The sequence below is a fragment of the Mobula hypostoma genome, chromosome 3 (genome assembly GCF_963921235.1).
Source record: "Mobula hypostoma chromosome 3, sMobHyp1.1, whole genome shotgun sequence".
Lineage (NCBI taxonomy): Eukaryota > Metazoa > Chordata > Chondrichthyes > Myliobatiformes > Myliobatidae > Mobula > Mobula hypostoma.
This window is the reverse complement of record NC_086099.1, coordinates 178,278,969-178,295,198: the sequence shown is the minus strand read 5'-3', so window position 1 is coordinate 178,295,198 and position 16,230 is coordinate 178,278,969. Positions and strand designations below refer to the sequence as shown.

The 16,230-nt window shown below is 42.5% G+C and overlaps 1 protein-coding gene across 1 annotated transcript in view; it reads left to right on the top strand.

The window, feature by feature from the left end:
• Positions 1–290: 290 nt before the first annotated feature.
• Positions 291–16,230, top strand: part of LOC134343762 (STEAP1 protein-like) — a 29,234-nt gene continuing 13,294 nt past the window's right edge. Inside the window, 4 exon segments of the mRNA XM_063042502.1 lie at positions 291–344; positions 14,912–14,996; positions 15,455–15,468; positions 15,471–15,566. Of these exon segments, the coding sequence (XP_062898572.1) occupies positions 291–344; positions 14,912–14,996; positions 15,455–15,468; positions 15,471–15,566 (249 nt within the window).

Below are 16,230 nucleotides of genomic sequence, written 5' to 3'. Positions count from 1 at the left end.
ATGAATGACAAGAGTGTAATTTAATTCTTGGTTCTTTGTACAGCGTGTGTTGACTAGTAGAAAGAAAGAAAGATTAGCTTTATTTGTCACATATACATCGAAGTATTGAAGCATACAGTGAATTGCCTTGTTTGCCTCAATGACCAACACAGTCCAAAGCTGTGCAGGGGTAACCCACAAGTGTCACTGTGCTTCCAGCACCAACATAGCATGCCTGCCTGACTCAGGCAACTTCAAAACGTGCAAGGAAAGCAAAGCACCCACAGGAAACCCAGGTGGTCATGGGGAGAATGTATAAACTGCTTAAAGACAACAAAGGACGTTTAACTCAGATCGATGGCAGGGTAAGGCATTACGCCGACCGTTGCACTACTCCACTGCCCTTGGTCCTTCAACAGATTGCTGTGCTTGTCTGCCTTGCATTTATCTACATCTGCATTCTACAGCAAAACCATTTCCTAATCTATTTAATTCAATGCACTTAAGCAGCTCGAGGGCAAATCAAAGAAATATTCTGACTCATTTGATAAAGGATTAGAAATAGGATTGTTCACATAATTCCATTGGTTCAAAGGAGACTTCAGATCAGAAGAGGCATTGGCTCTGGTAAGTTGTCCGGATAAGTTTCTATTAAGTTTCCCTTTTGTTCTTACTGTCAGGAGTACTCGGTGTAGTTAAAATGCCCGTTGTGTGGTCTTCATGTTGAATGTTGGAGTCCTGGAAACCCACAATCTTGTAGGGAACTACATCTGCGTAAAGTGCTTCCGGCTGCAGCTCCTTGAGGACTGTGTCAGGGATCTGGAGCAGCAGCTGGATGAGTAAGGAGATCATTGATCAGAGTTACAGGGAAGTAGTCACTTCTAAATTGCAGGGGGTGGGCAGTTGGCTGACTGTCAGGACAAGGAATGGGAAGGTGAATAGGCAGTGAGGGCAGAGCACCTCTGCGATCATTCCTCTCAATAATAAGTATACCGTTTTCGATATTGTTGAGGGGGGATGACATCCCAGGGGAATGCCATGGAGACCAGGTTACTGGCACTGAGCATGGGTCCATGATGCAGAAGGGAAAGAGGGAGAAGAGGGAAGCAGTAGTGATAGGGGACTCAATTGTTAGAAGTCCTGTGGACATGAATGGGACACCCTGGTGTTAGGGTCAGGGATGTCTCGGATTGCATCCACAGCATTTTGGAGGAGGAGGGAGAGGAGACAAATGCCTTCATACATATTGGTACCAATAACAAAGGAAGGAAAACCAAAGAGGTCCTGAAGAGGCAATTTTGAGAGCTAGGCAGAAAGCTGAGAAGCAGGACCTCAAGGATAGTAATTTCTGGATTGCTACCTGTACCATGCACCAGTGAGGGTAGAAACAGGATGATTTGGCAGATAAATGCATGGCTGGGAAGCTGGTGCAGGGGGCAGGGCTTTAGGTTCTTGGATCATTGGAATCTCTTCTGGGGGAAGGTATGACCTGTACAAAAGGGACGGTTTACACCTGAACCCAAGGGGAACCAATATTCTCGTGGGCAGGTTTGTTAGAGCTGTTGGGGAATTAGCAGGGGAATGGGAACCTGAGTGAAGGGACTCAGGATAGGAAGGATGTTAAAAAAACAAAGATTGTGCAGTCAGACTGTTAGGAAAGGCAGACAGATGAGAGGATGAGTATCCATGTATTAGTGATGCAGAATCAAAAAGGACAGCAAAAACAGTACTCAAAGAGTTATATGCCAGTGCACGGAGTATAGGAAATAAGCTGAATGTTCTTGTTGCACTATTAATGGTTGTCAGGTATGGTACTGTGGCCATCACTGAATCATGGCTGAAGGGTGGCTGTAGTTGGGAGCTGAATGTCCAAGGTTACGCATTGTATTGGAGGGATGGATCTCAAGAGAGTGAAATTCTTGAATGCCTAAGAGATGGTTTTTTTTAGAGCAGCTTGTCGTTGAGTCTAATAGGGGATCAGCTATACTGGATTGGGTGTTATGTAATGAACCAGAGGCGACTAGAGAGCTGAAGGTAAAATAACCCTTCGAAAGCAATGATCACAATATGATTGAGTTCAACTTGAAATTTGATAGGGAAAAAGTAAAGTCTGATGTAGCAGTATTTCAGTGGAGTAAAGGAAATTACATCGCTATGAGAGAGGAGTTGTTTGGAGTAAATTGGAAGATGTTGACAGGGTATCAGCAGAGCAGCAATGGTGTAAGTTTCTGGGAAAAATGAGGAAGGTGCAGGATAGATGTATTCCAAAAACAAAGAATGGCAAAATAGTACAATCGTAGCTGACAAGGGAGTTCAAAGCTAATACATAAGCAACAGAGAGAGCATATAATAAAGCAACAATTTGTGGGAAGATAGAGGATTGAGAAGCTTTTAAAAACCTACAGAGTACAACTAAGAGAATCATTACGAGGGAAAAGATGTAATATGAAAGCAAGCTAACAAAGAGATATCAAGGTGAATAGAAAAAGCCTTTTCCAAGTATATAAAAAATAAAAAAGAGATGAGAGTGGATATAGGACCAATATAGTATAAGGCCAGAGAAAAAATAATTGGGGCAAAGAGGTAGTAGGTGAACTAAATGACTATTTTGCATCAGTCTTCATTGTGAAAGACAATAGCAGTGTTCCAGGTGTTAAAGGATGTGAGAGACATAAGTGTAGTTACTATTACAAGAAGGTGCTCAAAAAGCTGAAAGACCTAAAGGTACATAAATCACCCAGACCAGATGAATTGCAACCTAGGGATCTGAAAGAGGTAGTGGTAGAGATTGTGGAGGAACTAGTAATGATCTTTCGAGAATCATTAGACTCTGGCATGGTTCCAGAGGACTGGGAAATGTCACTCTACTCTTTAAGAAAGGAGAGAGGCAGCAGAAAGGAAATTATAGACCAGTTAGCCTGACCTCAGTGGTTGGGAAGATGTTGCAGTCAATTGTTATGGATGAGATTATGGAGTACTTAGTGACACAGAACAAGATAGGACGAAATCAGTATGGTTTCCTTAATGGAAAGTCTTGCCTGACAAACCTGTTAGTATTCTTTGAGGAGATTACAAGTAAGTTAGATAAAGGGGATGCAGTAAATGTTGTATATTTGGATTTTCAGTAGGCCTTTGACAAGATGTCTCACATAAGGCTGCTTGCCAAGTTAAGAGCTCATGGTATTACAGAAAAGTTACTGGCATGGTTAGGGCATTGGTAGATTGATAGGAGGCAACGAATGGGAACAAAAGGATCCTTTTCTAGTTGGCTGCCAGTGACCAGTGGTGTTCAGCAGGGGTTGCTGTTGGGACTGCTTCTTTTTATGCTGTATATAAATGATTTAGATGATAGAATAGATAGCTTTGTTGCCAAGTTTTCAGATGGTACAAAGATAGGTGGAGGGGCAGATAGTGTTGTGGAAACAGGAAGGATAGTGTTCTGGAGGACTTAGAGAGATCTGGAGAATGGGCAAGAAAGTGACGAATGAAATGCAATGTTGGAAAATGCATCGTAAGCACTTTGGTAGAAGAAATAAATAGCAGGGTAGCAGGACTATTTTCTAAATGGGAGAACATCCTAAAATCTGAGATGCTAAAGGACTTGGGAGTCCTTGTGCAAAACACACTAAAGGTTAACTTGCGGGTTGAGTCAGTGGTGAGGAAGGCAAATGCATTGTTAGCATTCATTTCAAGAGGTCTAGAATATAAGAGCAGGGATGTGATGCAAATGCTTTATAAGGCACTAGTGAGCCCTCACCTTGATTATTGTGAACAGTTTTGGGCTCCTTGTCTAAGAAAAGATGTGCTGCATTGGAGAGGGTTTGGAGGAGGTTCACCAGTATGATTCCAGGAATGAGAGGGTTATAATATGAGGAACATTTGATGGTTCTGAGCCTGTACTTGTGGAATTTAGAAGGATGAGGGGGGATGTCATTGAAACCTTTTGAATGTTGAAAGACTTAAACATTAGTAGATGTGGAAAGGATGTTTCCCATGGTGTGGGGGAGTCTAGGACAAGTGGGCAGAGTCTCAGGATAGAGGGGCGTCCGTTTAAAACAAAGATGTAGAGAAACTTCTTAAGCCAGAGGGTGGTGAATTTGTGGAATTTGTTACCACAGGCAGCTGCGGAGACCAGATCATTGGGTATACCTAAGGAAGAGCTTGATAGTTTCTTGATTGAACATGATATCAAAGGTTACAGGGAGAAGGCTGAAGAGTGGGTCTGAGGAGAGGGAAAAAAGAGATCAGTCATGATTGAATGGCAGGGAGGACTCGATGGGCCAAATGGCCTAATTCTGCTCCTATGTCTTGTGGTCTTAGGATCTTATTTAAGTATAATTCAGGCATTTCTCAATCTTTTTCAATTTTGCATCAAAAAGCTCATCTGCACCTCCAATTAATTTAATTTTTTAGCTTTATGCATGACATTATCGAGAATAGAATGCCTCAAGCAATTGTAGGGCTAAATTTAATTTCCATTCACATCAGTTTGCTATTGCTGTTACATATTATTCATTATCCACATTCACGCACAATCCCTTTTACTAATACATCTAATTCCTAATCCTGCTTTCACATTTCTATATTTTAGGACACTTTTTTCCTCAGAATTAATTATTATTATTGTAAGTTGAGAGATTTCACAATCAGCTTGACACCATTTGGAATTAAGACTACATTCAGTGCAGTATTGCATTTATATTTAAATATGTACAAAATCTTAAAGGTGATGACTCGAGACACTAGACTAAAATAACATTCATTATTTTATTTGAGAGATAATAAACTTTTGCTGCTTCCTTACCCATAATGATCAATGCCAACTGCAGTATTGTCTCAAATTTTGACCAAAAAGTTGCGGTAGATATTTACAAAAATGGCTTCAATGGTAAAGCTCATCTCACCACAGGAACAATGTCAAGTTTCTTGAAAAGGTTTAGAATAGATTTTGCAGAATGGTCCCCAGAGATCAAGGAATGGAGTTATGTGGGTAGTTAGGTGAAACTTTTCTCCTTAGAAGAGAAATAATTGGGAGGTGACTTGGAAGGATGTTTCAAAACTCACCAGGATTATACAGAAAATGAGTGACATGAAATTATTTCCACTGATGGAAAATTCAAGGATCAGAAGGCTAGAGGTGAGATTGAGAAAATATCCTTTTACATAACAGTTGGTAATCATAATCTGAAATTCACTGCCTGATAGTGTGATCATTTTGTTTAAAACGAAATTGGATAGAAACATGTGAAAGTGAAAAGAAACATGCAAGGCTAGAAGGGAAGATCAGATGATGACTTACTAGATCACTCTTGGCTGAAGCCAGGATGAATTCCTTGAATCAAATGGCCTATTTCTGCACTATAATTAGTCAAGTGCACAGACTGGAAAGGTCAGTGTTGTTCTCCTGAGATTAACATTAAGGTAATTCTCATATTTACATTTTTTCCCCGAGACACTTTCCCATTGCTATGTAAACACAAAATAACCTGCAGATGCTGGGGTCAAAGCAACACTCACAACACGCTGGAGGAACTCAGTTGGGCAGCATCCGTGGAAACGATCAGTCCTGACAAAGAGTTCCGGCCCGAAACATTGACTGATCATTTCCATGGATGCCGCACGACCTGCTGAGTTCCTCCAGCATTTTGTGAGTGTTCCCATTGCTATGGATCTCCTCTGCTTTCTCTACCAACTACCAATCAGTTGGCACTCAGCACAGTGATTCCCCAGCTTCCTCACTCTTTCTGATCTTCCAGTTCACCAAGGCTATCAGCCTGATAATCCATAGAGGTTCCTGATGGAGTGTGGAAGGTTCCTAATCTTCCCTGTAACCCCAGCTCTCCTAATATCGTACCTGATTGCTGACCCAACATCAGGCCCTTACCAGGTCTTCAAGACAATTGTACTCACTACCCCTCCCATCTCTGCATGCTGGAGGCCCCTTCCCCACTGATTACTTGATTTCGGGCTGCTTTGCTGATCATCACCTTCCCTCACCCTTCCCTACACCTGATCATTGACTTGACCTGACTTTGAGTCCTGTTCAGAGCTACATATACTTATTCCCTTCATCGCTACAACTGTAATTGTCATTAGTTCATTGCAAACAATGCACTTTGACGCAGCATCATTTCTAGGAAATCATTCCTGTTCTTGTCAACATTGGTTTAGAAATTGTAATGGATTTAGTCTGTCATAATTGTTTCCCCTGTATTTTTTGATTGGTTCGATTTTGTAGACTTATTTTTAAAAAATCATTACTCCTTCTCACAAAGACATCTATACTAAGTTGTGGAACTCAATGAATAGCTTTACTTCTTTTAGAAATTTATTATAGTGCATTACATACCTACCTCAACATATGATGATAGGGTAATACAAGATCATTCTGATTTTGGTAACTACGTGATACCATTATGCAACTCTGTTACAAGTATAATGAGAAGCCTTTTCTATAACATATCAGTCCTTTATCCATTATCATCTTCCTTACTTATCAAATTCCAGCACGGGTGGACTTTGTGTTCTTGCTTATCATCATCCAGCAACTCTTTCCACCTTCATCCTTCCTTCCCCCTATTTGGCTTCATTTGTCCCCTTTCTTCTATTGTCTGCTTCACCTATTATTCACCTGTGTCTTTCTCCTAAATTCCACCTGTGCCCCCCCCCCCTCCACCAGCCCCCTCATCTGAGTCCATTTGCCAGTTATCCCCCACCTATCAGTTTGGTCCAACTATCAGCCACCAGCTCCTGAGCTCATCCCCTCTCCTCCTTATTCTGACTATTCTTCCCTCTCCACTCTCAGTCCCGATGCACGGTCTCACCTGAAATGTTAACAATTTCTTTCTCCATAGACGTTGCATGAGCTGCTACATTCTTCCAGCAGTTTTGGGTTTTTTTTTGCTCCTGATTCTGTTACCTGCAATTTTTGTGTTGCTATTCATTTCTCTTTGCTGCAGTCCATCTTAAAATCATTAAATGTAATTTATGGAATAGCAATCAAAATAATTACATGTAAATGCAATAAGTTATTATCACCAGTGTTTCTGACAATAATTTACAGCCTTAAACTGGAGAGTCAAGAAGCAGAAGTGTTACTTTGCAAGTAGTGAATTATTGCAACAGTAGTTTCTGTCCAACTTGCTGAGATATACACTCAGTGGTCACTTTATTAGGTACCTCTTTTACCTAATAAACTGCCCATTGAGTGTATTCCTGTGTGTATGCTTGTGGTTTCCTGCTGCAGTGCTCATCCATTTTAAGGTCCAATGTGTTGTGTGTTCAGAAATGCTCTTCTGGACACCACTGTTCTAATGTGTGGTTATTTGGGTTACCGGCACCTTCCTGTTGGCTTCAACCAGTCTATTTTTGTTTGACTTCTCTTTAACAAGGTGTTTTTGCCCACAGAACTGCCACTCACTGGATTTTTTGTTTGTTTTCCACACTATTCTCTGTAAGCTGTTACGTGTGAAAATCCCAGGAGATCAGCAGTTTGTAAGATACACAAACCACCCCATCTAGCACCAACAATCATCCCACAGTCCAAGTCACTTAGATCATATTTCTTTCCCATTCTGATGTTTGGTCTCAACAACAATTGAACATTTTGACCATGCCTGCATGCTTTTCTGCACTGGGTTACTGCCACATGATTGGCTGATTAGATATTTGCATTAATAAGCAGGTGTACAGGTGTACCCAATAAAGTGGCCACTTGATTATATAATGTGCTGCCCTCTGTGAATTAGTTGGAAAGTTTTCGTATCCCTTCCTAAAAGTTTAGACCTTTCCCCTCTTGTGGAACCAGTAAGTACATAAAACAACATTGACATTCATGAATCAGATCGTAACTCTAGGAAAAAGTTCCTGCTTCTCAAAATTAACTTGTGTCAGCCACCAGCCTAGACACCTCCAATCCCTGAGTGTCTATGTTTAACCACAATGAGCAGAGTTGTGCCAGAATGGAGGGCTGTAGTAATATGAGGAAATTAGATAGGCTGGATAGGCTGGTGGAGGATTACAAATACCTGGAGATACGAATTGACAATAAACTGTACTGGTCAAAGAACACTGAGGCTGTCTACAAGAAGGGTCAGAGCCGTCTCTATTTCCTGAGGAGATTGAGGTCCTTCAACGTCTGCCGGACGATGCTGAGGATGTTCTACGAGTCTGTGGTGGCCAGTGCTATCATGTTTGCTGTTGTGTGCTGGGGCAGCAGGCTGAGGGTAGCAGACACCAATAGAATCAACAAACTCATTCATAAGGCCAGTGATGTTGTGGGGATGGAACTGGACTCTCTCACGGTGGTGTCTGAAAAGAGGATGCTGTCCAAATTGCATGCCATCTTGGTCAATATCTCCCATCCACTACATAATGTACTGGGTGGGCGCAGGAGTACATTCAGCCAGAGACTCATTCCACCGAGATGCAGCACAGAGCGTCATAAGAAGTCATTTCTGCCTGTGGCCATCAAACATTACAACTGTTCCCTTGGAGGGTCAGACACCCTGAGCAGAGTCATCAGAAAACTTCTGAAGATGACAAGACTCTGTGCAGTAGTTGAAATCCGAGGTGTAAGTAGTGAAGAGAAAGGGAGACAAGACAGTCCCCTGTGGAGCCCCAGTGCTGCTGATCACTCTGTCGGACACACAGTGTTGCAAGCACACATACTCTGGTCTGCCAGTCAGGTAATCAAGAATCCATGACACCAGGAAAGCATCCACCTGCATCGCTGTCAGCTTCTCCCCCAGCAGAGCAGGGCAGATGGTGTTGAATGCACTGGAGAAGTCAAAAAACATGACCCTCACAGTGCTCGCTGGCTTGGCCAGGTGGGCGTAGACACGGTTCAGCAGATAGACGATGGCATCCTCAACTCCTAATCGGGGCTGGTAAGCGAACTGGAGGGGATCTAAGTGTGGCCTGACCATAGGCCGGAGCAGCTCCAGAACAAGTCTGTCCAAGGTCTTCATGATGTGGGAGGTCAATGCCACCAGTCTGTAGTCATTGAGGCCGCTGGGGCGCGGCGTCTTCGGCACAGGGACGAGGCAGGATGTCTTCCACAGTACAGGAACCCTCCGGAGCCTCAGGCTCAGGTTGAAGACATGGCGAAGTACTCCACATAGCTGAGGGGCACCCTGGTATTGACACCATCCGGTCCTGCAGCCTTGCTTGGGTTGAGACGTTTCAGCTGTCTTCTCACCTGTTCAGCTGTGAAGCCCACCGTGGTGGTTTCATGTGGAGAAGGGGTATAGTCATGAGAGCAGGGTGGGGGACTGTGAGGAGGGGTAGGAGGGGAGAGTGAAATATGTGTTGGTTGGGGGCCGACAACAGATGACTCATATGGGGGATGGGCAGCTTATAAGAGCTTGATAAGGATTTTACAAGATTGTGAGGGGTATAGGCAGAACAGATAATCAGAATTATTTTTCCAGGTCAGAGGTTTAACATGAGATTGGAGAAATTTGAAGGAGATCTAAGGGGTAAGTTTTTCACACAGAGGGTGTTGAATAACTGGACCGAGTTAACAAAGTAAGTAGAAGAGACAGATATAATTCCAAAGTTCAAAAGGCTTTTGAATGAGTAATTAGGTAGAAAAGTCCTGCTGCAGGCAAATAGAGTTATGGTCAGCAATTTTAAGCTGGGCTGTATGTTGTTATGATTCTATGGAAGATAATTAACATAAAAATGCAAACAGCTTTGATCTAAGTTAGCACAATATAATCCTACAAAAATTTAGCATGCCAAAACATGTGATCTCCTCATTTAGTTTCAACACTGAAATGCTTTTAGAAAGGTCTATTTAAGATCAAGCTTGTACCCACCTGAACCATTGGCCCTTAGTTTATTCCTCCAGCTCGTTGGGTGATGACTGCCTTTAATGAACAAACTTAACAAGTGGCTTAAAGCAACGAACAAGCTGGGCCAATAGAAGCAAAGGGATGGTCAACATTTCAGATCAAGATCCTGTATCAGGTTTGAGACTGCAAAGTCAAAAATAGCCATATACGGGCATACACAAATGTTTACCCCAGTAGTTCACTTCTCACTCCAGCTTAGAATCAGATTTAACATCACCAGCATATGTCGTGAAATTTGTTAACTTTATGGATGCAGTACAATGAAATATATGATAAATAAATAAAGAGAAAAAATAGTTTAATTAAGTAGTTATATGTTATTAAATAGTTAAGTCAAAATAAGCAGTCCAAAAAAACAGAAATAAACAGTAGTGAGGTTTTGTTCATGGGTTGTGTCCATTTAGGAATCAGATGGCAGAGGGGAAGAAGCTGTTCCCGAATCACTGAGGGGGTGCCATCAGACTTCTGTACCTCCTTCCTGATGGTAACATTGTGAAGAGGGCACCCTTCCTAAGACACCGATCCTTGAAGATGTCTTGGATAGTATGGAGACTGGTACTCGTGATGGAGCTGACTAATTTTACAAGTTTCTGCAATTGCAGTCACACCTCCTCCCACTCCAGTACCAAATGGTGATGAAGCCAGTCAGAATGCTCTCCACTGCAGATTTGCTGAAGTTTTCTAGTGTTTTGCTTAACAAATCAAATCTCCTCACACTCCTAATGAAATACAGCCACTCTCTTGGCTTCGTTAAAGATGCATTATTATGTTGATTCCAGGCTAGGACCTCAGAGATATTGACACCCAGAAACTTGAAATTGCTCACTCTCTCCACTTCTGATCCCTCTGTGAGGATTGGTTTGTGTTCCACCATCTTACCCTTCCTGAAGTTCACAATCAACTCTTTGGTCTTGTTGACATTGAGTGCAAGGATGTTGACACGACACCACTCAACTGACTGGTATATCTCACTCCTGAAATTCTGTCACCAACTGAAATTCTGCCAACAATAATAGTATCATCAGCAAATTTATAGATTCTGTTTGAGCTATGCCTAGCCACACAGTCATGGGTGTAGAGAGAGTAGAGCGGTGGGCTAAACATACATCCCTGTGGAGCACGAATGCTAATTGTCAGTGAGGTGCCAATCCACACAGATTTCAGCATCTGCAGTCACATATCTTCAAGTAGCTGAATGTGGGAGATGATGATGGTGGAGAAAAATTGACTGTTTAGATCTCAATGGATGTGCCATCCAGAAATGTATTTATGCACCCAATCCAAGAAAATTAGCAAATAAAAACCCAGAAGAGGGGTGAATGAAAGAGGTGTGCCTCCCTCTCCCCAGTAGTAGTAAGGATGTCCCGGATGGTGAGGGTCTTTAATCAAGGATGCCACCTGCTTGAGGCACCATCTTTTGAATATATCCTCAATGTTGGAGAGAGGTGAAAATTCAAAATAAATTTATTATCAAAGTAGTATATGTTACCATATACCACCCTGAGATTCATTTTCTTGCAGGAATTCACAGTAGAATATACAAGTACAACATCATCAATGAAAAACAACACACAAAGACTGACAACCAGTTGCCAAAAGAAGACAAACTGTGAAAATAAAAAAATAAAAAATAATAAATTAGTAAATAAATAAATAATATGAGAATATGACTTATAGAGTCCTTGAAAGTGAATCCATAGGTTGTGAGGCAGTCCAGTGTTGGGTGAAATCATTCACATTGTTTCAGGGGTCTGATGGTTGAAGAGTAGTAACAATCCCTGAACTTGGTGGTGCGGAAACTAAGACTGTACCTCCTTCCCAATGCAGCAGCCAGGGAGATCATGGCCTGGATGGTGGGGGCCCTTGACGGATGCTGCTTTGTTCAGTGGTGTGGAGGGCTTGACAGTGACGGACCTGCCTGAGTCTACAGGCCTCTGTGGGCTCTAGCAATCCTGTGCACTGGAGCCTCCATGACTGGCGGTGATGCAACCAGTCGGAATGCTCTCCACCCTACACCTACAGAAATTTGCTAGTCTTCAGTGACAAAACAAATCTCATCAAGCCTCGGGCCTCTTCTTCATGATTGTATCAATATGTTGAGCTCAGGATAGATACTCTGAGAAGACTATGAGACATAGGAGCAGAATTAGGCCATTTAGCCCATTGAGTCTGCTCCACTATTCAATCATGGCTGAATCCTTTTGTTCCTCCCTCAACCCCACTCCCCGGCCTTCTCCCTGTAACCTTTGATGCCATGTCCAATCAAGAGCCTATCAGGCTCTACCTTAAATACACCCAACGACCTGGCCTCTACAGCTGCCTGTGATAACAAATTCCAAAAGTTCACCTTCCTCTGTCTGAATAACTTCTCTGTATCTCTGTTTTAAATGGACGTCCCTCTATCCTGAGGCTGTGCCCTCTTGTCCTGGACTCCCCCACCATAGGAAACATCCTTTCCACATCTGCTCTGTCTTGGCCTTTCAACATTTTGAATTTGAATTTATTTCAGTCTTACATCCATCCCACAACAGTCAGGGAATAAAAATCTTTGCCTTATGATTCTGTTGCAATGTACAGACATGTGAATTTATAAATCTAATGGCTTGTAGAAAGAAGCTGTCACCAGAGCCTGGCTTTAAATGCCATGGTACCATTTGCCAGATGGAAACATTTGAAGCAGTTTGTGGTTGGGTGACTGGTGTCCCCGACGATCTTCCAGGCCTTCTTTCTGTACCTGCAGCTGTAAATGTCTTCAGTGGAGGGAGGTTCACATCCATAGATGTGCTGGGCTGTCTGTACCACTCTCTGCAAAGCCCAGCGATCGAAGTTGGTGCATTTCCCGTTCCAGCTGGTGATGCAGCCGGTCAGGATGCTCTCAATAGTGTATCTGTAGAAGGTCTTGAGGATTTGGGGGCTCATATCGAACTTCTTCAGTCACTTGAGGTGGAAGAGATGGTGTTGTGCTTTTTTTGCCACACAGCCAGTGTGCACAGGCCAGGTTAGGTCACTGGTGATGTGTATACTGAGGAACTTGAAACTACTCACCCTCTCAGCTGCAGACTCATTGATTTTGGTTGGGGTGAGCCTGTCTCCATTCCACCTGCAATCCACAATCGGCTCTTCTGTTTTTTTTTGGACATTTGAAAGGTTTCAAGGAAATCCACCCTCATCATTCTAAATTCCAGTGAGTACAGACCCAAAGCCATCAAACTTTCCTCCTACGATAACCCTTTCATTTCTGGAATCATCCTTATGAACCTTCTCTGAACCCTCCCCAATGCCAGCACATCTTTTCTTAGATGAGGAGCCCAGTACTCACAATACTCAAGATGAGGCCTTGACTGTACCTTATAAAGTCTCAGCATCACATCCCTGCTCTTGTATTCTAGACCTCTTGAAATGAATGCTAACATTGCACTTGCTTCCCTCACCACCAACTCAACCTACAATTAACCTTTAGGGTGTTCTGCAAATGGACTCCCAAGTCCCTTTGAATCTCAGATTTTAGGACTTTCTGCCTAGTTAGAAAATAGTCTGCACATTTATTTCTACTACCAAAGGACATGACCATGCATTATCCAACATTGTATTTCATCTGCGCTTTCCTGCTCAGTCAAAATCTTCCTGCAGCCTACCTATTTCCTCAACACTACCTGCCCCCCAAGAATCTTTGTATCATCAGCAAACTTGGCAACAAAGCCATCATCTAAATTATTATTTTACAACATAAAAAGAGGCAGTCCCAATATTGACCCCTGCGCAACACCACTAGTTACTGGCAGTCAACCAAAAAAGGATCCTTTTTATTCCCACTCGCTGCCTCCTACCAATCAGCCATGTTAGTAACTTTCCTGTAATACCATGGGCTCTTAAGTTAGTAAGTAGCCTCATGTGTAGCACCTTGTCAAAGGCCTTCTAAAAGTCCAAATCTACAAAATCTACTACATCTCCTTTATCTATCATACTTGTAATCTTCTCAAAGAATTCCAACAACTTCATCAGGCCAGATTTTCCCCTAAGAAAACCATGCTGACTTTGTCCTGTCTTGTCCTGTGTCACCAAGTACTCCATAATCTCATCCTTAACAATCTTCCCACCCACTGAGGTCATGCTGAATGATCTATAACTTCCTGCTGCCTTCCTCCTTTCTTAAACAGTGGAGTGGCCTTTGCAAATTTGCAGTCTTCTGGCACTATGCCAGAGTTCAATGATTTATTTAAAAGATCATTACTAATGCCTCCACAATCTCTACTGCTACCTCTTTCAGAACCCTAGGATGCAATTCACCTGCTCCAAGAGTCTTATGTACCCTTTAGGTCTTTCAACTTTTTGACCACTTTCTCCCTTGTAATTGTAACTGAACTCATTTCTCTTCCCTCACACCTTTCAACATCTGGCTCAAGCTGATGTTGGCAGAAGCTGATACCAAGGAACTTGAAGCGGCTCCTCCTTTCCCCTGCTAACCCCACAAAGAAGACTGGTGTGTGTTCACCCAATGTCCCGGCCCTCCGGGTGCAGAGTGCAGAGCGCAGAGCGAAGGGCTAAGCAAGCATCATGATCAGACTTGCAGTTTATGAGAAATCATCTATCTTTAACATTTCCTAAAACAGCACACAATCGGAAGGAATGAGACTCGCGCCTATTACCAGTGTTTGAGAAACTGATGGATAATATGCGTGTTTTTTAGGGAGATTATCTACCACACATAATCACCAGTTTTAGGTGGGAATGACCATGTGGACATTTTAGAAATGTTATTTTTATGAAGCCAAAGGCGATGCCGATCACCTCACAACTTACATTGCTATGTAATTAATCACACTGTAATTTCTGGTACAAAAGTGAAGATTAATTCGAGCATGGTACGAAATGTAGACTTGCATTTATATAGCGCCTTCAAGGTCTCATTATCTTGGACATATGTTTTCAATTTGAAGGCAGCTTTTGCTGATATTTATTGCATCCAAGTACGACACATTACGCTGCGGGACAGTTCAGCTCCTAATAGATATGTTGTAATTTGCAACGCCGCCCGGAATAAGTAATACTGACTTTTGGATGGCTGTTATTGACAGGGTGCCTGGGCCAATCAAGTTGTAGGAGGGTGTGGTTTGGAGAAAGTGAATGACAGAGAATGGAATGAACGTGACCTACACTCCGGTAAGTTTCACTGCAGGCGAAGAAGTTTAGAACTGATAAGGATCTTTCCCTATCTCATTCACATGCTTGATTCCGGCTGACAGCACTTGGTAAAGCGCGGGACAACAAGTTGGTAAATCTGATTCACTCTTCCTGTTACACTTTGCTGTCTTTTGCCGTACAGAAACGCCACGGTGGTGCTCGGGTAAAGAACAAATCGGTGGCGTTGTGAGTTAGCCGCACACAGGAGACTCGGCGCGAATGGTTCGGCTGGTGTTTGTTACATTTATTTCATTTGACAATCCAATTTCATCCAACTGTAAAATGTCTCCTCTTCTAGACTTTTAATTTCGGATATATTTGAGCGATTGCTTCTTTTTTGTCTGTGACTAAAATCATGGCGCTTTAAAGGGTTATGCTCGGTTTGAGTTTGTGCTAGAACCTGCGATAATGCACATAGTTTTACTGATATTTTCCAGGTATTAATACTGAATCCCAATGGATGTTGAGAGTGCTTGCCCTGCGCGCGATGAAGAAAGTGAAATGTATTCAATGGAGTTGTCTACATGTGGAGCAGGCGATATAAGAAGGGTGAGATAGAATAGAACTAATTTCATTCAGAAGTGTTGTTTGTTGAAAGTTTGACAAACTTTTCCAAGCAATGTTATAGTTTGAGACTCTCATTCTGAAAAATACAGAATATGAGCAGATGTTTTTGTTTTCCAAAGGTGACTGTAATTACCATTGGCGATAGTCCTGAAACTTGCCCAGGCTGATAAACCTGAAGTGAAAAGACCAGGTGCACCCAGTCTCCCTTAATAAAGAGGGGAATGAAACCCTGCCGGTCTTTGCCCCAACCGGTTGTTTAGTCACGATAGATATCAACATATAAATAACTGTAAGAGTAGAAGTAGGCCATTCGGCCCATCAAATCTGTTTCACCATTCAATCATGGGCTGATCCAATTCCTCCAGTCATCCCCACTCCCCTGCCTTCTCCCCATACCCTTTGATGCCCTGGCTAATCAAGAACCTATTTATCTCTGCCTTAAATGCACCCAATGACTTGGCCTCCACAGCTACTGGTGGCAACAAATTCCACAGATTTACCACCCTCTGACTAAAGTAATTTCAATGCAACTGTGTTCTAAATGGACGTCCTTCAATCCTGAAGTCGTGCTAGTATCTCTTACCATGGGAAATAACTTTGCCATATCTAATCTGTTCAGGCCTTTTAACCTTTTAACATTCAGAGT